Consider the following 23,128-nt stretch of genomic DNA (forward strand, 5'->3'; position numbering starts at 1 on the left):
TGGCGAAATTATCAAGTATGACACATAGAATGGACCTGCTATCCCCGTTTAAATAAGAACATCACATTTCAGTAGGCCTTTAAGTCTCGTCTTAAGACACACTTTTATTCTTTGGCTTTTAACACTGCGTGAGTTGTGTGGTCCTCTGTTTTTTATTAATTGTGAAGTGAATTATATTAATATAGTGCCTTTCTCTAGTGACTCAAATCACTTTACAGAGTGAAACCCAATTGCTAAGTTACATTTAAATCAGTGTGGGGTGCTTGATGCTGGATATCTCACTCTGCATCATTAGTCCCCCCACCCTCAAAACACTTGACTCGGAGGGAGGAGGGAACAGTGCAAATGGCTTTCATTATTGCACGTTCATGCATCATGGCAAATGAGTTTGGAGCTACAAGACATTTAAAGTCAACTCCGACATGCGTTGACTTTGTTGGATCAGCACCGCCTCCACACTGACGCATGATGGAATCTAGCTCCTTGGGAGTAGATGGCAATTACTATTGGCATAATATATATATATATACATACACACACACAAATATATATAAATATATGTGTGTGTTTGTATATATATATATATATATATATATATATATGTATATATATATATAAGTATACACACACACATATATAAATATACATATATACACACGTGTGTGTAATACATATACTGTATATATATATGTATATATATATATATATAAATGTGTGTGTGTATATATATAAGTATACACACACATATATATAAAAATACATATATACACATGTGTAATATATATACTGTATGTATATATATATATATATATATACATACACACACATGTAAATATATATATATGTGTGTATATATATATAAGTATACACACACATATATAAATAAATATACATATATACACACGTATGTGTAATATATATATATATATATATATATATACACACACACGTGTGTATGTAAATATGTGTGTGTGTGTGTATATATATATATATATATACACACGTACATACACACATACGGTATGTATATATATATATATATATATATATTCAAACACAATCATACATGTCCCTGCGATGAGGTGGCGACTTGTCCAAGGTGTACCCCGCCTTCTGCCCGATTGTAGCTGAGAGACTCCAGCGCCCCCTGCGACTCCAAAAAGGGAATAAGCGGTAGAAAATGGATGGATGGACAATCATACATATATGTGTGTGTGTGTGTATATATATATATATATATATATATATATATATATACACACACACACACACACGTACATACACACATGTATACATATATGCACATATACTGTACATATACGTATATATACATATATACTGTATATAAATATATACACGTGTGTATGTATATATGTGTGTGTGTGTGTATATGTATATAGGTACATATGTGTATATATATACATATACACACATATATATATATATACACACTTATGTATATATACACACATATATATAGATATACACACACACACAAATATATATATATATACACACACATACATACATTATACACATACATACATTTAATTTTCCTGAAGGAATAAATAAAGTACTATCTGATCTAATCTACATATATACACAAATACACACACACATATATATATATATATATACATACACACATACATATATATATATATACATACACATATATATATACACACATACATATATATATATATATATATATATATATATACACACACACATATATATATAGATGGTGGAGGGGTTAGTGCGTCTGCCTCACAATACAAAGGTCCTGGGTTCGAGCCTGCGCTTGGGATCTTCCTGTGTGTGTTTGCATGTTCACCCCATGAATGCGTGGGCTTCCTCCCACTTCCAAAGACATGCACCTGGTGATAAGTTGATTGGCAACACTAAATTGGCCCTAGTGTGTGAATGTGAATGTTGTCTGTCTATCTGTGTTGGCCCTGCGATGAGGTGGCGACTTGTCCAGGGTGTACTCCACCTTCCGCCCTACTGCAGCTGAGATAGGCTCCAGCAAATCCCCGCAAAAGCGGTAGAAAATGGATATATATATATACATATGTTTATATATCCATCCATTTCACCTCACAACCGCTTCATTGCAGGCGACTTGTCCAGAGTGTACAACGCCTTCCGCCCGATATGTGTATGAATATACATATGTTTATATATATGCTATTTTTTTTAAAGAAATATATGCATCCACATTATCGGTCCTGCGTTTACTTCTTCTGATTGCTACCATTTGCAGAATTGCCCACCCCTAGTGGTAAAAGCAGGAACTGCAAATGTAACTATAGTGTAACAAATTAAATTGTAAAATAATTTCCTTTCTGAACGATAAATAACTTTGACATTCCCACAATGCAGAATCATTTGAGGCCTTTCATACCAATGAAGTAGCAAACACAGACAGTTGAGATGCTTAGCCAGCGGCTGTAAAAGCTACACAATTAGCCTGATTGGCTGTCATAGATGGTCAGGTGTGTGCCATTAATTTTCTTCAAAATACGCAAATTTCAAGTTTCTGGTAAAATAATTAGTCATTTCCCACTTAGTAACATTGCCGTAACGTCTGGAAAAAATTTTTATTTTTGATACAACACAAGTCTCGATTCAAACTAATTCTTGCAATGTATTAATCGGTATAATAATTATAATACACTTTATCAAAACGGGTTATAAAATTACAAAAGCTTCTTGTTGCATGGAGATGACCTAAAAACCTACGTAAAAAGTGTATTTTTTTAAATAAAAAAGTTTATAGATTTTTCGAAAATTAAGAAACCATTTAAAACAGGGGTGTCCAAACTTTTTCCACAAAGGCCCGCACAAATTATTCTTTATTTAATGTGTGTCATCTACTAGAAGTAAACACAGCAACAGCCAATACTCCATTGTAGTGGTGCGTTCAAACGTGCCTTGGTTTTTGCAGCTTTCCCCACGAGAGAATTGCTTTATCTTCCTGTAGTTCACATCTCTCTCCACTCTCTCAAACACAAGAGAACCCCAAAATAATACGTATTATTTATTAATATTAGCTGTTCTTTACCAACAATGTGCGTTCTTGTGATTAAACGAGCCGTTTTATTTGAGTCATCAAAAAGAACAGACTCTTTCAAAAGGAATAAATGTTTGCTGAATCCAAACACTGATGTTACTGTACAATATAACATTATCCTTTAGTTAGGTAATAATAGGACAAAGCTTACCTTGGATGGTCCACAACGAGGGTGAAACGCCGGCTCGTTTAAGAAGTGCCCTCCCTATAAAGCAGCTACACTATATCGCCAAAAGTATTTGGCCACCTGTCTTGACTCACATAAGAACTTGAAGTGCCATCCCATTCCTAACCCATAGGGTTCAATATGATCTCGGTCCACCTTTTGCAACTCTTCTGGGAAGGCTGTCCACAAGGTTGCGGAGTGTGTTTATAGGAATTTTCCACCATTCTTCCAAAAGTGCATTGGTGAGGTCACACACTGATGTTGGTGGAGGATGCCTGGCTCTTAGCCTCCATTTTAATTCATCCCAAAGGTCTTCTATTGGGTTCTGCTCAGGACTCTGTGCAGGCCAGTCAAGTTCATCCACACCAGACTCTGTCATCCATGTCTTTATGGACCTTGCTTTGTGCACTGGTGCACAGTCATGCTGGAAGAGGAAGGGGGCCCGCTCAAAACTGTTCCCACAAGGTTTGGAGCATGGAAATGTCCTAAAATGTTTTGGTATCATTCAAAGTCCCTTTCACTGGAACTACAGACCAGAGCCCAAGTCCTGAAAAGCAACCCCACAACATAATTCCTCCTCCACCAAATTTCTCACTGAAATGTACCGTTCTCCTAGCAACCTCCAAACCCAGACTCGTCCATCAGATTGCCAGATGGAAAACCATGATTCATCAGTCCAGAGAAGGCGTTTCCACTGCTTTAGAGTCCAGTGGCGACGTGCTTTACACCACTTTGCATTGGACTTGGTGATGTATGGCTTAGGTCCAGCTGCTCGACCATGAAGCTCTCTGCGTTCTGTACGTGGGCTAATTGGAAGGTCACATGAAGTTCGGAGCTCTGTGGCAACTGACCGTGCAGAAATTCGGCGGCTTCGACGCACTACGCGCGTCTGCATCCGCTGAATCCTCCCTGTCAGTTTACATGTCCTACCACTTGGTGGCTGAGTTGCTGTTGTTCCCAAACTTTTCCATTTTCTTATAATAAAGCCAACAGTTGACATTGGAATATTTAGGAGCGAGGAAATTTCACGACTGGATTTGTTGCCCAGGTGGCATCATGTGACAGTTCCACGCTGGAAATCACTGAAAGCGGCCCATTCTTTCACAAATGTTTGTGGAAACAGTCTCCATGCCTAAGTGCTTGTTTTTATACACCTGGTGATTAGGACACCTGATTCTCATCATTTGGATGGGTGGCCAAATACTTTTGGCAATATAATATACCGTATTTTTCGGACTATAAGTCGCAGTTTTTTTTCATAGTTTGGCCAGGGGTTGCGACATATACTCAGGAGCGACTTATGTGTGAAATTAACACATTACCGTAAAATATCAAATATTATTTAGCTCGTTCACGTTAGAGACTAAACGTATAAGATTTCATGGGATTTAGCGATTAGGTTTGACGGATTGTTTGGTAAAGGTATAGCATGTTTTATATGTTATAGTTATTTGAATGAACATAGCAGGCACCTTCTCAGTTGGTTATCATATAACGTACACTTATTCAGCCTGTTGTTCACTGTTCTTTATTTATTTTAAATTGCCTTTCAAATGTCTATTCTTGGTTTTGGGTTTTATCAAATAAATTTCCCCCAAAAATGCCACTTATACTCCAGTGCGACTTATATATATATTTTTTCCTTCTTTATTATGCATTTTTGGCAGGTGCGACTTATACTCCAGAGCGACTTATACTCGGAAAAATACAGTAATTGTGCACGCTCTAATAGAGGTGGGATTTATGGCTCTTTGAAAGGAGCCGGATCTTCAAGAGCTGTTCCTTTAAAATGAGTCGTTCAAAAGACTCACTTGTTATTATAGCTTTTTTTGATTGATTGATTGAAACATTTATTAGTAGATTGCACAGTTCAGTACATATTGTGTACAATTGACCACCCGAATAAGTTTTTCAACTTGTTTAAGTCGGGGTCCACGTTAATCAATTCATGGTAAGCTGTAACACTTGTATCAGTTATAAGACAAAATGTACTTCATATAAATTTTATTTACACAAATAACACTCAAATGGTGGGAATTATTCCGGAAAATTTGCTCTCATTAGATTTTTTTGTGTGTTTTCATTAATAACATTCTATAAGGCGATGCCATATTTCCATGCTTGGGCAGTGACATCAATAGTTTTAATTTTTCCCCACCTTAATAAATATGAAGAATTTTAACAATGTAGAAGAATATACACACATAATTTGAAATTAAAACGCAACGAGATGAGGAAATTCCTGAAGAAATTGCGTGTGAATGCGCCAATGCTGAAATTTAACTGAAATCCGGGAATTTTTTTTTACAATTGTTGAAGTAGAGCAAACAATTTGCGAACAGGCTGAATATTTTGAAGTTCGAACAGTTTGAATCAGATGAAAAATGTGGGAGTTGGGAAATTTTGAAAAATGTCCCACTGATTTCAATGGGAAAAAAAATGTTGGAATTTTTTTTGAAAATTGTGAAAAACTATAATGGTCTGAATTAGTTGAAATGGTTGGTGTTGGAATGTTTCAAATCGGTCAAGAAATGTTTAAACGGTGACATGTTGAATTGAGAAATGGTTTTACGGAATTCCGGGAAAACCGGAAAATTTTTCCAGTTCAGAAACAACTTAAGTTTTTTGTCCTGATTAAAAGAAATGTGTTGACAGTGGAAAAGTTGAAGTGGGTTAAAATATGTGGGAGGAGTCGCCGCCAGAAATAAGGGTGGAAATAGGTCTTTGGAAAACTAGGAATTCTGGAAAATCCTGGAATTTTTTTGAACTTGGAAAAAGGGACGTATGAATTTACAGGATGGTGGAATGTGTTGAAGGTAAAATGGATTGAATCGGTTAGAAAATGTGGAAATGGTGAAAGTTTGAAAAATGGCCAATTCATTTTAAATGGGAAAAAGGTCCTGGAAAACCTGGAATTCTGGGAATTTTTGGAATATTTCAAGGCAAAGCCCAGGATTTCCAAATAGGCTGAATAGTTTGAAGTTGGAACAGTTTGAATCGGATGAAAAATTTGGAAAATAGAGTGTGCCAAAATGTAGATGAAAAGAATAATAAATAAGATTAATTTTGGTGTAGAAAATCATGCTTTGGAGCATTCACACAATGATGGATAAGAAAAGTACATTTACAACTACAATAGAAATGCGAGTAGAAATTGAATGCATCATGATTCCACAAGGTCTTGATGTTCTGCATGTTCTTTGACCCCATTTTTAAGCTGGTCATGTTTCTGCTGGGAAGCGATGACGCACAAGGATAGAGAAACTTTGACACAATAAATATGTGCAACCCCTGAAGGTAGCAAAGACCCCCCCCCTCCACCATACGTTATTATTTGGCCCCCCCTTTGAGCTCCCTTCAGGGCGAAGAAACAGATGATGCATGAATTCTGTATGACCGATGAGAGAAAACATTTCACTGGAACATACCTAATTTATTCTTTTTGAACCTCCAATTTTGTAAAAAACAAAAACAAAAAAAAAAACAAGAAACAAGAAACATTTCACTACAGTTCTATACAATAACCTACACACACAAAGGTTGTCTAACATATTGCTAACAGAGGCATCCAGAGATCTTTTCAAATAAAACCGCAGCCCTCTTTAAAACAAAACGTCGATTTGGGGGGGGAAAAAAGTCACACTTGCATGAATCAGCAGGTTGCAACCTTTAAAAAAGATGCAAGCGCACAAAAACAAAAAAACATGTTTATGGGTGTGATTCACTTTGTTGAGATGTAACTTAAAAATCAATTCAGAATAAATGAAATAAATGTAGGCCGGATTTTTAAGAGCTTTCTGGGGGCCTCAAGTGGCCGCGTGGGAGCTAAAAGCCATAAAAACAAGCACAAATAAAAGAAAATAAAAAAGTCGGGTGTCTACAAGGAACACCACGCAATAAGCTTATTAATTCTTCTAGATGGAATTATGGAATATCTGGGCTACTTTTCATGAGACTTGTTCCCACTCAAACTTGTGCATTTGCATGAACTGCTTCTATCATTTGCATATAGCGTTGTCATCATCCCAAAAAAAAAAGAAAAAAAAAAAAAGAACAACAACCGTGGAATGACCATATAAGGGCGCGGCGACCTCGTCGACTTCTTTTGTGCGGCCCGGAGGCCATGACATCATCTTTCTTGTATGTATGTTTATATAAAAGCGAAACAAAAGCGGTGCAGGGACCTACGCTGTGCTAATGGTAACCACGGCAACCACATGTGTATGATGGATGCTGTACGTCTGCACGTAGCTGGTTTATAATCAGAAAAGATGCGGGTCTCCTCACGACATGTATAAAATAAAGCTCGGGAGCGGAAGCACCGCCCCAATGGCGGGTCACGTGACAGCAAGTCACGTGACCCGCCATTGGCCCCGGTTATTCTCCTCCGTCTCAGGAGCACTGCCCCAAATGGCAGGTCACATGATACTTAATCATATTAATATTTCATCATGTGATCTGACATTGTGAGCGGGAGGAGACAAAAGCGGGCGTCTGTACAAGCGAACGCAAGCCGACTCTTGTTATTTTCAAGCCCTCTCGTCTTCCTCCTCCGTCCGCTCCCATCACTCTCTTCTTAGCCTTTAACCACAAAAGATGACACACTGGCGGCCAAGTGTTATTTGATTGTCCTTTTTTTCTCTATTTTCTTTGACATCCACCTCCCAATCCTTTTCAAGCCGCCTAACGCTCGTGTTCCCTACCCGCTTCACGCTACGCCTCCACCTGGTTGTATTCCATGGCTCCACCGTTCCTGTTGGCTCCGAACGCCGCCGGGCCTCCGCTGCCGCCGCTCGTCCACTCCGCCGCCTCGAAGCTTTTTTCCTCCATGGGTTTGCCGATCCACGCTCCGTAGCCGTGGTCGCTGAGCGCTCGGAAGAACTGCAGCTTGGCCAGCTGGAAGGAGGTGGCCGCCTGCTTGGCCTGCGAGTAGGAGAGCATGGAGAAGAGGTCCATGCGGTTGCACCGCTGGCACAGCGTGCGGAACATGCAGAACAGGGTGGACTTGGACACACGGGACACGGCCAGCTTGTTCCTGCAGGGAGGACATTTGGAGCTCAGTTTGACTTTATTTGGAACATGCAAGTGTACAACACGATACAACACAATTTACAGTTTCTCTATTCAACATGTTCGAAAAGGAGTAGGAATAAGCAGAGATTAATTAATCCCACCCCCTTTTCCTTTACGCAACAGTTGCTAAAACTCTAGTTCACTTCGTGTTCTCAATAAACTCCATAAGTAATAACAATAAAAAAAATAATAATAATAATAGGTGAAGTAAGTTATATTTCATATGGTGAGATGAGTAAGATTATCTTGAAAATGAACAGATGGATGAAATAAATTCAGAGTGTTTATCATGGTTGTTCTTCTTTGTACTTTATAAACACTAAGTTTGAAGACTTTCTTGAAGTGGATCGATCATATTAGTACATTGTTTAATTTCTTTGCTTAATCCATTCCATAATTCAATTCCACATACTGATATGATCTTAAGTGTTGTATGTGCAGAAAAATGTTTTAAATAAAAATGTTCTTAAGATTATATTTCTCCTCTTTTGTTGAGAAAATTGTTGTACAGGTTTGTTTTGTGTGTTATTTTAGCTGTTGGCAAATTCATTATGTCGTGGAATTTCAGTATTTTTCATTAAATGAATCAAGGGTTTGAATGTTCTCTATATCCAACATTATGTATTATTCCAACTGATCTTTTTTGTAACACCGTTAATGAAAATTAAGTGTTCTTTTGTAGTTATTTCCTGTCAGTTGAGGTTTGATTTTTTCCTCAGCTCGTGCCTGTGGTGTGTTTTCAGCAATACTGCCCATAAGAACCTCCCATGTCAAACAACACATTACATCAGGAGGGTCCAAACTTTTTTTTTTACCGTGGGCCACACACTGGAAAATGAAAGCATGCAGTGGGCATTTTTAAACCCAATACACAATTAAATGTAACAATTAGGGCTTCCTTCAATTTTGTTGAACATTACAGATCCTGAGGACCCAAAAGGTCTCAGACAAAGTGTTAAGTGTTCCAGAGTGGAGTGCCTTAAGACCCACTTTTATTATCTGGCTTTTAACGCTACGTGAGTTGTGTTGTCCGCTGTGTTTTTTAATATGTAATTCTATTTATTTTTTTTAAAATTGTTTTTACCCTTTAAAATCGTTTTTAATCATCCATCCATTTTCTACCGCTTGTTCCCTTTCGGGGTCGCGGGGGGCGCTGGCGCCTATCTCAGCTACAATCGGGCGGAAGGCGGGGTACACCCTGGACAAGTCGCCACCTCATCGCAGGGCCAACACAGATAGACAGACAACATTCACACACTAGGGCCAATTTAGTGTTGCCAATCAACCTATCCCCAGGTGCATGTCTTTGGAGGTGGGAGGAAGCCGGAGTACCCGGAGGGAACCCACACATTCACGGGGAGAACATGCAAACTCCACACAGAAAGATCCCGAGCCTGGATTTGAACCCAGGACTGCAGGAACTTCGTATTGTGAGGCAGACACACTAACCCCTCTGCCACCATATTTATTTTTATATTGGTTTTATATTTATTTATTTAGTTTTTACTCAGTCATTGGTGGAGCTAAGGATAGTATTTGAATCTTGTTTTTAATATTTTTGTGCAGCACTCTGGAGACATTTTTGTTGTTTAAATGTGCTATATAAAAAAAGTGTATTGGATTGGATTTAAAAAAAGTTATGTATACTGTATTTTGCAAACTATAAGCCGTTACTTTTTTCCCAAGCTTTGAACCCTGCGGCTTATAAAACTTACGGCTAATTTATGAATTTTTCTTCGCCAATGGCCATAATGTTTTGTATTCAACAAATAGTTTTTACAAAACACATAGACGGACACTGAAAAGATTCCCACCTCTATTCGGTTGTGTGTGTTTGTCTCCATCTCTGGCTATCAACTGAATGTCACAGATGAACAGCTACTAGATTCATGGCTGAATCCTCCTATTATCCAGATAAGAGTTTAGAATAACTTCGACAAGCCGAACGCGATGCAGTGGTAGCAGAAGCAGCACACCGGCTCAATATGCTGTTGGCCAGTGCTGAATAAGCTTCTTCTTCTTCACAGTTTTACGGAAGTTTGCATCCACATATGTTTCATTACTGCAATCTTCAGCTTCATTTTATATCCATATTTAAGTCTCTACTTGAGTCCAGTGCAGCATAAGCTATAGTTAGCTCTCAGTTATCCATGCTAAAAATAGTTTGTCTGTGTTAGCGCTTGTAATAACATTAATATTTGGTTAATATCCATGTTATTTGAAAGGTTTTGTGGGCAAAATGGAGAGCACCTATAGACTCCATTGTTAACAGACTTTCTATTTATTTACTCAGTGGACTAGTGGTTAGAGTGTCCGCCCTGAGATCGGTAGGTTGGGAGTTCAAACCCCGGCCGAGTCATACCAAAGACTATAAAAAAATGGGACCCATTACCTCCCTGCTTGGCACTCAGCATCAAGGGTTGGAATTGGGGGTTAAATCACCATAAATGATTGCCGGGCGCGGCACCGCTGCTGCCCACTGCTCCCCTCACTTCCCAGGGGGTGATCAAGGGTGATGGGTCAAATGCAGAAGACAGATTTCACCACACCTAGTGTGTGTGTGACAATCATTGGCACTTTAACTTAATCTATTTACAACTTAGAATGCTTAAAAATAGAAAAACACTTGGGTTAATGTCTTACATAAGGATTGTGAATGATAGACAGTACATCTCTTTCAAATATTTGCGAATCTCCAGTATGACTGATCTGATAACATGGTCAGAGTGCAGGAGTGTTACTACTGTGACATCAATCTTCGCAAATAGCCGGAAATCTCCGGAGCGCAATATTCAAAATGACTGACTGAATTTGGGGCATTTTGTGACGTGTAAAAGGTGTTTTCACATACTTTGCAGATTGTAAATACAATTGGATATGGTTTAATGGATACAATGAAACACAATTAAGCATATAAAGTCATCTTGTTTTCCCACTCTACTGGTACTTTAAGTTAGCTGCTGTATAATAAAACTATAATTAAGTAAAACTGCTAACAGTTTGATTACACACAAGTGATGTCTTGCTTGAGGGAGGTTTACTGGGTCCACAACTTGAAAGTTGACATTTAATGTGCCTCTTTCTAACTCTGAAGGTGCCACATCTCCGCCAGTAGCCTCATAGTTGTTGAATAATTGCTTCCCCAAACTTTCTGTTGTAAATTCCCTAGTGTTACTGTTGTTTTAGTGCAGAAACTGTTACAGTGAATGTGTTTGCATCAGGCACCCGACTGAGCAGCAAATGAGCTCTCAGGGTTCTTTTTAGAGTCATAGTGTGCCGTTTCCAGCCAGACGTTATTCACAGTGGTCTTTGTTGTGCTAATTTATATACTCCTTAACTCAGAAAATTGTGTTCAAAATACTCGATAACGGAGAAGATATTTTACTGGCTCGATCATATATGAAATTGAATATCTCTCTTTTGGGAATTTTAGACATTCCAGACAGACTATATAAGGCTTGTTAAGGACTTAAAAATCCAAAGTTGTATTTAAAACTTTATAATGACCCATGGGGATCCTGCATTTATGATAATAATAATAATAAAGAAGCTGTTATGAATAGGACTGGGTATTATGGCTAATTTCTCAAATTGATTCACAAGGTTCTAAATGGATCAGTCGCGATTCGATTTGCTCTACAGTTAAATATTGAAAATGTCTCAAGTCTGTTACAAAATACAAATGTTCTCTGTATTTTTCGTCATTACAACAAAATGAACAGTTCAAACTTCCTCCAAAGTGTCAGAAGTGCAATTTTGAAATAAACGACTTGCAAGCGAAAGTCTAATTAAGTCTTATTTTGTGGGCAGAGTCAGACATGATGTATTGCACAGCAATTTTATTGTCAAGGTGTGTGCACTGGGATTTTCTGGCGCACTTGACACTGTGTGGGAGATGAATATGTATACAAAACCTGCCGTAATTTATTCTGCGGTGATCTTTGAATAACTTTAGTTACAAATATAATCAATAAAAAATTATATTTATGTTGCATGACCATACCTCAGTATGGTAGTACATATATTTTTTTGCCAAAAACAGTTCAAATGGCTTCCCTTACTGTTTGTATCTTCATGGTTCACGGAAAATTAGATGATATAATGTTTGCAAGTCCTTCACTTTCTTTTGTTTTGCCTTGGAGTGCTTGATGTTTGCATCTAATTTAAGCATAGCCGCACTCCATGCACAAAACTACCGGGAGAAGTGTGGCTAGGGAGCAAAAATAATCGATATGGCAAAAAAAAATAAAGATAATTGATCATATAGATTATAGTTATGATCAACAGTAGCAGCATTTCAGTGTGTGACATACCCGTCTAGTTTTCCTTTAGTCCCATCCAGAACCTCCACACATGTCTGGTCCGGAAGGCTCCAGTTCACACTGGACTCCTTAGTTTTTCCTGTGTGGCGCGTGGAATCGTAGACGCTGACTCGGCCCACCTATGGTGGGGTTAAAAAAAAAAGAGGGGGTGGGGGGGTTGTTGGGTTAGATCATCCTATGCACGGTCAGTGAACATGTCTGTGGAAAAAAATTAGGGCTGGGCGATATGGCTGAAAATTGTCTCACAATATCAGTGTTTCATAGCCTTAAATATCGATAATTATTGATATTTTTAATGATTTGTTAAAAATAGGGACCAGGAGAAAAATGTATTAAATATAAACATTTTTATTTATAATGTAACCTTCCTCTGATTATAATCCCCTAAACCAGCGGTAGGGAACCTATGGCTCTAGAGCCAGATGTGGCTCTTTTGATGACTGCATCTGGCTCTTAGATAAATCTGAGCTGACGTTGCTTAACACGATAAGTAATGAATAATCCCACTTGTAATCATAGTGTTAAAAATAATGTTCAAAATATAAATTATTCTCATGCATTTTTAATCCGTCCATCCGTTTTCTACTGCACCTGTTCAAGAAGTTGCTTCAATGGTAAGAAGTTATTTATTTATTATTGGTTAGTGTGGGGCTTGCCCTCCTGGGGGTTCTTCAGACCCCCAAGCACCGACAATAAATCTCTCAGTTGTTTTCCAGCAATTGTATTTCCAGCCCCAACCCCATCTCTCCTCCTGGCTGCTGCTTATAACAGAGCGACAGGTGATTAGATAACAAGGCCCAGGTGGGCCATCTACGCACCTGTCGCTGCAGGCCCGCAGGCCACGCCCCTTCCACAGTTAGCTTCAGAATAACAATGTTGTTATAAAGAATAAGATACCTATTATACTCTAGAAATGTTGGTTTTACTGAAAAATGCACGCGTTTAGTTGTGTTCAGTGTTAAAAAAAAATATTATATGGCTCTTACGGAAATATATTTCAAAATATTTGGCTTTTTGGCTCTCTCAGCCAAAAAGGTTCCCGACCCCTGCCCTAAACTATTGAATCGAATTGAAATATTTATTTCAAACCTGCACAGTACAACTAAACACAGTTTTTGTTTTTTTTTACATGTTGGCAAAGATATTTATGCAAGGCTTGAAAAGGGGTTTGATGAAGCAGCTGCTTATAATAGCCCAACCCCTCTCACTCATTCCACATAACATGAACAATATAATACAAGAACAGTACTCGATAAACAAAACAAGAAAAATTCCTGTACACCAACAATACTACAAGACAAGACGAGACAAAACACACACACACACACGGGCCCAAACACGCTCTGGCCCATACACCTCTCTCCCATCGCTCTGTGCTGAGGGCATCACTCGCTTTCCTCCTCGTACTTCTTCAGTACTTCTTTTTTAAACAGTGTTTTGAATTGAATCATGCTAGAAAAAATCAACGCAGACACAAAATAAAATATCAACACAATCATGGAAAACTTTCAATGTAAACAAAATTGTAAAATCACATTAAATACTTAAATAGAAGGTGCAAAAATAGGGAACACATAAGAGATGCTTAATAAAGTGTAACAAAAACAGTGAAAAGCAGGGCTGCACGATTAATCTAAAACAAATCGACATTGAGGTTACAATTAGTGCAGTAACCGCAAGAGGCTGAAGTTATTTATTTGAGTGACAGACATGTTCGCCAATCAAATCTTATGAGCCTCCCGTTTGTTCGTCTCTCGCTTCAAACAAGAAGGAAGACGTCTTATGAAATTAGCTGAACCGAGTGACCCCTTTTTTCAGTCATTAACAATCTTTTTGTCTTGGCGGAAACTGGAGCGGGGCGCCGACAACACTCTCACAGTACAGCGGAAAATAATTATTAGAAAGCCAAATGTCCTGTTCTGGGAATATTTCTGCAGATTTAGTGCCAGAAAGTTAGGGGTGTGGTCTAAAGGGTGCGTGCAGCTAAGGTTGTGTGATATTGCCGGTCTTGGTGGGGACAAGCGCCTTGCATTATTTACAGACCACATTGGTCTGACCACGGTCCGTTTGAAAAAAAATCCAAAAATACTGCTGAGGTGACTTATTCTGTTTTATTTACAATTTATTCACCCTCTACAGCACTTATTTTTACTTTCTCTTCTCACTCTATGCCAGTGCTTCTCAAATATTTTCTGTTATGCCCCCCCAGGAAGAAGAAAATATTTTGCGCCTCCCACACTTTCCACCGCGACTATATACTGCTGTTTTTTGCATGATACCATTTCCATGAGCACTTCAATCAATTAATCAATGTTTATTTATATAGCCCCAAATCACAAATGTCTCAAAGGACTGCACAAATCATTACGACTACAACATCCTCGGAAGAACCCACAAAAGGGCAAGGAAAACTCACACCCAGTGGGCAGGGAGAATTCCCATCCAGTGGGACGCCAGTGACAATGCTGACTATGAGAAACCTTGGAAAGGACCTCAGATGTGGGCAACCCCCCCGTCTAGGGGACCGAAAGCAATGGATGTCGAGCGGGTCTAACATGATACTGTGAAAGTTCAATCCATAGTGGCTCCAACACAGCCACTTGTGGTAACGGTGTGGCTATGTATGAGTGTAGTGTGCATATGTATGTATATATTTATCATTTATCTATCTATTTATGTTCATTACGTTTGTACATAGAGTGAACAGGTAGTTCTAGCTCAGAGTAATTTATGATTTAAAGAAAAGGGGTGGGATTAAATAAGTGTATACTTCTTCTCACTCCTTTTCAAATATGTTTAAAAAAAAAGGCAAATGCTCATTTGTTTTTTTTTGTTTGTTTTATTCTCCATTGTTTTCATTTTGTTATAATGGCTGTTAAGGCTATAGCACTGTATTGGATGATGCTTGCTCTTGTTTTTTTTTGCATATTTGAAATAAAAATATATCAATCAATATATAGTATCATGTGTCTATAAAATTGTTATGACTATACTGTACCTCTGCATACCATTGAATGCTCATTAACATTAAAGGAAACAACACACCAGTCTTTCCTTGTCTCCCACCGTAGTTAAAGAGAAGCCAAGTACTACATACGCTTCATCCTATTCTGGTACGGCTAAAAAAAAAGCATGTTCCCTGAGGTTTCATGTGCCCCCCCGGCATTACACCACACCCCTACACCCGCCCCACTATTTGAGAAGGACTGCTTTGCGAAACAACAAGATGGCACAACCATAGGTGATAGTTGATACTGTTACCTGATTGGCTGTCAGCCTGACAATTCCACTGATCAGTGATCACTTCCCCTGTTGCTTACCAGAGAGCGAGTGCCTTTGTTCATGCAACCAAACTTGCGTCGCAACTTCCGGTTTCTTTCAGCAAATGATCGAACGTTTTATCGATATCGGTTACCTATCTATCACGACATCTACTGATATGGTTTTTATCACCCAGCCGTAGCATAGATTTCACCTCATAGTAAAAGGGAGTAACCTGCTTTTTTGGTGGTCACCGATCAATAAGCTTGTTTCAGTGAAACAGAAAGAAAAAAATCAATCAACAAAGGAACCACAAAGTGATTTATGACACTGCTCTTACTTCAGGGTGGTTTAGCTGGAAGGGAGAGGGGAGACTTTGGTTGAACGCCTGGCCATCTCTCGCCAGCCTGCAGCACACCGCTCGAGTCAGGTGACCGTGGCTGTACAGATAACCTGATGGATCACAGCCCAAAAGACAGGGTACAATATGAGAAACATTCTCACTGGGATACTGACTTTCAACAATGCCGGACTTGGACACCATTTGTCTTCCTTCCAATTGGCTCGCACCCACACTGCTTACAACTATGTGTGCTATCACTGTATTTTACAACACAGCATTCCCTGTAATCTTCATGAACCTGTGGTCTATTTGGATGTATATTGCAGCCTCTTCTATGACAGGAAGTGTGTCGTGGTTGAGCACCAGAGCACTCACAATGCACCGCAAGGACAGCCTAGTTGGAGTGTACATGACAGAACATTAGCGGTTTAGCTCGGTTGGTAGAGTGGCCGTGCCAGCAATTTGAGGGTTGCGGGTTCGATTCCCGCTTCCGCCATTCTAGTCACTGCCGTCGTGTCCTTGGGCAAGACACTTTGCCCACCTGCTCCCAGTGCCACCCACACTGGTTTAAATGTAACTTAGATATTGGGTTTCACCATGTAAAGCGCTTTGAGTCACTATATAAATATAATTCACTTCACAATTCACTTATGGACAGTGCGACCCGCTTATATAGACAACACAATGTCAACCAACTCATTAAGTCCTGGTCCATTATTGACATCTGCTAGCCGGTCCAAGTTAACAAATGAGTTCTATCCAAAAAAGCGCCTTATCCAATTACGGTATGCAAACTCTTTGCTGCAGCTCTTTTATTGTATTGCATTAAATGTGTGCTTAGTATTGTGGACCAGAGTTAAAAGTGTTTTAAAACCGGCAAATTGTTTTATGTAAGTGGGGTGAAGGCAACAAGCAATTTACCAATTAGAAATGTGGCGCTGGGGAATGAATCAAGTCTTTTAAAGGGTTTTGATGAGGATGACAACCGATTTGCAATTAGGAGTCATTTGTTTGGGAGCTGTTTTGTATGCACATGCAGGTACAGCTAAAGCCATTGCCAGCCTGACTGGCAACTGGACTAGAATAGTCATCAATGGAAACATAGCATTTGGATTAACTTATTACTGTGATGAGGTGGCGACTTGTCCAGGGTGTACCCCGCCTTCCGCCGATTGTAGCTGAGATAGGCGCCAGCGGCCCCCGCGACCACAAAAGGGAATAAGCGGTAGAAAATGGATGGATGGATATTTAAGTATATTGATTTTTTCCCCCACTTTTTTGGTTCATTTAATGTGAAATAGTTTAAGCGTACACTAGAGATGCGTGGTTTGCGGTCTCATCCGCGGAGAAACCGCGGGTCGGGCGGTTGACGTGACGAAAAAATAGATTTTAATTATTTTCGGGTGGGTGGCGGTTGAATTATCCGGAGATATTTGATATACATGGTTCTGGGATCGGTATCCTTTGCCATTCAAAGAGCCATTTAAGACCCGTGTTATAAAGCGAAGAAGTCAATAGAAGACGCTATTATTCTCTAGAATGACTACCGACAGTTACCCAGATAAGTATTAGGGCGTGCTATGTCGTACACGTTGCTTCTACAACATGTACGACCTACTTGACAGTCCAGCATCATGTTGTGTGTGGCTTCCGCGGCGACACGCACACGACTGCAAGGCATACTGGGTGACACAGAGTACGCTAATGGTTGTGATATAAACAATTTTAACACTCTTAGTAATATGCGCCACGCTTTGAAGCCACACCAATTAAGAACGACAACCACATTTCGGGAGAACATCCTCACAGTAACACAACATAAACGCAACACATCTAATACCCACAATCCTTTGTATTCATGACACATCCTGCGTCGGTAAGGTGGCCGGGATTGGTAGCGCGGGGGTGTGAAATATATTCAGGAAGTGTCATGAATACAAAGGATTATGGGTATAAGTGGTGTTGTGTTTATGTTGTGTTACTGTGAGGATGTTCTCCCGAAATGTGTTTGTCAATCCTGTACTGTGTGGCTTCATAGCGTGGCGCATATTAGTAAGTGTTAGAGTTGTTTATATCACAACCATCAGTGTACTCTGTATCACCCAGTATGCCTTTCAATATCATACGTGTGATTGCAGAAGCTGCACACAACATGTTGCTGGATCAACAATCGGTTGGTACATGTTGTTGAAGGTGTCAAAGGCAATGGCTCCTCAGCACGCCCATGTTCTTATCATCAGGATGAACGCTAGTGAGAAGTCGCGAGAACGTTAGCGGCTCCAATTGACTTCACTACTCTGTGAAACAGGTTTAAACAGCTCTGTGAGTGGTACAGGTGGCCAACCTCTGATGTAATTCAGCGGGCGGGTACGGTCCTGATAAAATGATGGTTCGGGTGGACGGCGGGTGGATGACGATTTTGGTGACGCGGATGATATGATTGCCTATCCGCGCATCTCTAACGTACACACATACAATTGTGCATTTATTCCAGTTATATTTATACTTTATTAACCAGCAGTACAGTTAATTCTTAGTTATTAGTTTTTTTTCTCTCTCTATTGTCAAAACACATGTCCCACAAAGTTTTTTTAAGTGAGGGAATTTCTAAATAGTGACATCACCCTCAAAGCATGACGATAAGGCACCACTTTTTTTTACATTAAAACAACAAAATTGTAGCCACATTACAGATTACAGTAATCCCCAGCAACAGTTTAATGATTGTATACGTTTAAATTATTCTGAACCACATATTATCTTACAATTGCTACCATTTATTGTTGACTTGCTTAAAAGAACTATAAGAACAAGCCATTTTTTTGAACGGCTCCCTTCAAAGAGTCATGTATTTCCTCTCCATTACCAAGTGTGATGGACTTCAGGTAGATGGGATGCAGAAAGTGAGTGAGCAGCGCCCCCTGCAGGCCCAACACGTTCCAGCGCAGGATCTTATCGCTGCAACTCATGGTGCGTAGTCTCTCCCCGTGCTGGATGCCATCCCAGGTGGGCACAATGGCGCTGGATTCCACTGGGATGGTGCCTTCGCCTGGTAACCACAACCAAACAGAGGATGGCAGGAGGTTAGGGCTGGGCGATATGGTCTTTTATTAATATCTCGATATTTTTAGGCCATGTCACGATAGATATCTCGATACTTTGCCTTAGCCCTGAATTAAAACTTGATGCATATAATCATAGTACTATGATGATTCTATTTGTCTACATTAAAACATTCTTGTTCATACTGCATTAATATATGCTCATTTTAAATCACAACTAAGTAAATTTACCAAAACTTATTTATTAAACAGTTATTAAGCAGTGGCAAAAACATTGAAGTCATTTCATAACAGAAAGTGCAAGATTGTCAGAGATATTTTAAAACAGGCAATTAGTGCACTTTTGTGCATGATGTCAGTAAGATGACATATCAAAACAACACTAAATTAAAGTGCACTTTTTGTACAGAACGCCACTACAATATTTTAAAACAAATAAAGTGCACTTTTGTGCATGATGTCAGAAAAGATATTTAAAAAGTGTAAAATAAAAAATAGCTGCATAATAGGAAATCAAATAGTGTATGTCCTTTGCTACTGTTTTTTTCCATACGGTGTCGATTTGGAAATGGAAGACATCAGGCTCAATTGGGTCAGTGCTTGTTGCTTTGGCATTTTGATGGCTGCGGCACCGGCTGAGATGTTGACATGCGGAGTTACAAGCACCCCTTATTCTCTATCGGGTGACTTTTCAAATGATGCTGAAAATTAGTAGTGCTGCTACTTTTTGCAGCAACGCTTTTGTCGCATACTTGACCAATTACGGTTGTCTGTTCAACATCTTTCTGCTTGAAGCCAAAACACCGCCAGACGATGGACCCCGTGCTGTTTTTCTTGAGAATTCTTCCTCCATTTGTTACCAGATTCGCACTCTCTCTCTCTCGTGTTACCACTCGCACCGCTCCGCTTGCACCACCTGCCAGAGCTAACTTTACCCATGCCGCTACCTCTCTGCTTCGCGAGAGCATATAACATTGCACGCGTGACAGTATGTGACGTATGTAACAAGGTGCGCTTGTTTTATCTCTCTGTGGGGAGACAAGAAAGAGTGAGAAAAGCCTGTAGTGTAATGCCCGCAGCTAAAAGCAACTGCGTGAGAACGTATACTCAAATACTCACGATATGGACATTTTCTACATCTCACAGAGACAAACCTGCGATACATCGAGTATATTGGATTTTTCGCCCAGCCCTACAGGAGATGCATTGAAATAACATACTCATGTGTTTTTTGATTCTTACCGTTCTCCACCTTGGTGCGCAGCTTGCCCTGTTTGGCATTCTCAAACAGAGGCTGATGACCCGACGCCTCATCCCCTGTCTCGCTGCACGACTTGTCAAACAGAGCGCCATCCCCGCATGGCGCCGTGCTTCAGACGGGGCAAAAAGAAAACAGTTGAGATCTTGACAAGGCTACACACTGATCATTGAAGCATCAGACAGGATGGAAGCAGTAGAGGGGAAACATCATTCCCACCTAATGTAGAGGTGAAAAGTGATGTCCGATTTGACCCGCAGTTTGTTGTCCTCCGCTTCCTCAAATATACTGTTCTCTGTGCCATCACAGTGCTTCATCAACTCGCTGTACAGAAACCTAAGAGGAACAAAAAGTGTGAGTATCTACAAATAGGACGTAAACCAAAGTGATCAAGTTCTACCTAATAAATCCTCTTCTGGAGATGATTTCAGCATGGCCGTCATTGACAGTGTCCCCTTTTAGGCTCAGCTCCTCCCCCTTAACACAGCGGTTACCTGGAATTCAGGAATGAAATTGAAGGCCAGCCAAACAATATGCTGTGACAGTGCAAGAGGTCAAATGTCCATCAAACACACACCAGTTCCCAAGCTGACTACAGTTCCCAGGCCTTCTCCCCTCCTCATGACGATGGTGGCCAGGATCTTGCGTCCCAGGAGGCTGTGCTGGATGCGTGTGGTCAAGGCGTTGAAGCGCTGGTGGCTCAGCATGGCGATCTGGTCGTGTAAGGTACTGCCACTCACAGGAAGCTAAGCAAAGAGGGTGTGTAAAAAAGGATTAGTTTGTATAGTTAGGTCCATACAACATGTTTACAATAGTATCATTGTCATTTTAGGGTCAATGGGCAATTCAGTTGATGAATTAATCACTTCTTTTGTTGTTTATTATTAAGTTCGTATAAGTATTTGAAAAAAACAAAAACATCAGACATGATGTTTGGATGTAGTAGTAACCTACCTACAGTGCATCTGCGAAGTATTAACAGCGCTTCACTTTTTTCACATTTTGTTACGTTCAGGGTTTCCCACACATTCATTTATTTATGGCGGCCCGCCACAAAAGAATTACGGCCGCCACTAATAAAAAAATTAAAAATAGAAAAAAATATATATATATATATTATTTTTTGGGGGGGCTTTTGACTCGCTCAACCGCTCATAAAAGCAATGGGACTCTGTCTGTGAATTGAGCTTGTAGTTACATATTATATAAATATGTAAATATTGTATAAATATGTATTTAAATATGCACATAAAGTGTTGTAATTATATTCCAACTCCGCGTTCTTCTTGGTCATCGCCGCCGCTGCCGTTTTGCCATTCCTCTTTGCATAACTGTTCAAGCTCCATCAGGTTGGACGGGAAGAGTTGTTTTTGCTTCATTCCTCTTTCCCTCATCCTGACTAGTCTCCCAGTTGCTGCTGAAAAACATCCCCACAGCATGATGCTGCCCCCACCATGCTTCACTGTAGGGATGGTATTGGCCTGGGGATGAGGGGTTCCTGGTTTCCTCCAAACATGATGCCTGGCATTCACGCCATAGAGTTCAATCTTTGTCTCATCAGACCAGATAATTTTGTTTCTCATGGTCTGAGTCTTTCAGGTGCATTTTGGCAAACTTTTTACTAAGAAATGGCTTCTGTCTGGCCACTACCTATACAGGCCTATTTGGTGGATTTTCTGCAGAGATGGTTGTCCTTCTAGAAGTTCTTCTCTCTCCAAATAGGAAAGCTGTACCTCAGACAGAGTGACCATCAAGTTCTTGGTCACCTCCATGACCCGATTAAGTAATGTGCAGAGACATCCTGGATGAAAACCAACGCTTCCCATCCAACCTGATGGAGCTTGAGAGGTGCTGAAAAGAGGAATAGGTGAAACTGCCCACAAAATAGGTGTGCCAAGCTTGTAGCATCGTATTCAAAAATAATTCAGGCTCTAATTGCTGCCAAAGATGCATCAAAAAAGTATTGAGCAGAGGGTGTGAATATTTACAGTATGTCCATGTGCTTATTTTTATAAAATTTGCAAAATGTTAAAAAAATAATTATGTTATAAAGTGTAGAATTCTTAAGAGAGAAATTAATGTATTCCATTTTGGAATAAGATTGTAACATAACAAAATGTGGTAAAAATGAAGCGATGTAAACACTGTCCGGATCTTCCCAATTTGCTTTCGGAAAAACTCCATACATGGCTGGAAGAAATGTACTGAACGGAACGGAAGACCAGGCCTTTCCTGGATGTATTGTCTTTATCAGAAAGGAGATCTGTATTCATGCAAATGTAATTTCAGATGTGATTTTCCAGGAAAAAGGGTTCTTATAAGATTAATAATATATTAAAATTAGAAATTAGACGATAAAATTCACCCCATATCATTATAGCGGACATATGGTCTTTTGAGAATAGGAGACGGATCTTAATTTCGGCTGTCATTTCAGACCTCCTGAGAGCAGTTGATGCTTGCTGGTGTGACCTCATGTCTTTGAAATCATTTGGATTGCCGGAAATTGGACACACCACCTCGCCCGGAGGTGCAAAATCTCCTCTTGAAAAAACATAGTTATCGTC

The 23,128-nt window shown here is 39.7% G+C and overlaps 1 protein-coding gene across 4 annotated transcripts in view; it reads right to left on the reverse strand.

Moving 5' to 3' along the window:
* Positions 1-6,654: 6,654 nt before the first annotated feature.
* adar (adenosine deaminase RNA specific) overlaps positions 6,655-23,128 on the reverse strand; it is a 32,847-nt gene continuing 16,373 nt past the window's right edge. For all 4 annotated transcript variants that reach the window (XM_061881691.1, XM_061881693.1, XM_061881690.1 and 1 more), the window contains exons 9-16: positions 21,139-21,307; positions 20,962-21,055; positions 20,781-20,897; positions 20,546-20,673; positions 19,108-19,290; positions 16,239-16,351; positions 12,629-12,756; positions 6,655-8,277 (exon numbers count right to left, since the gene is read on the reverse strand). In XM_061881691.1, the coding sequence (XP_061737675.1) occupies positions 7,956-8,277; positions 12,629-12,756; positions 16,239-16,351; positions 19,108-19,290; positions 20,546-20,673; positions 20,781-20,897; positions 20,962-21,055; positions 21,139-21,307 (1,254 nt within the window). In that variant the 3' untranslated portion in view covers positions 6,655-7,955. The remainder of the gene's footprint in view (positions 8,278-12,628; positions 12,757-16,238; positions 16,352-19,107; positions 19,291-20,545; positions 20,674-20,780; positions 20,898-20,961; positions 21,056-21,138; positions 21,308-23,128) is intronic.

This window comes from Nerophis ophidion, linkage group LG21, assembly GCF_033978795.1.
Source record: "Nerophis ophidion isolate RoL-2023_Sa linkage group LG21, RoL_Noph_v1.0, whole genome shotgun sequence".
NCBI lineage: Eukaryota > Metazoa > Chordata > Actinopteri > Syngnathiformes > Syngnathidae > Nerophis > Nerophis ophidion.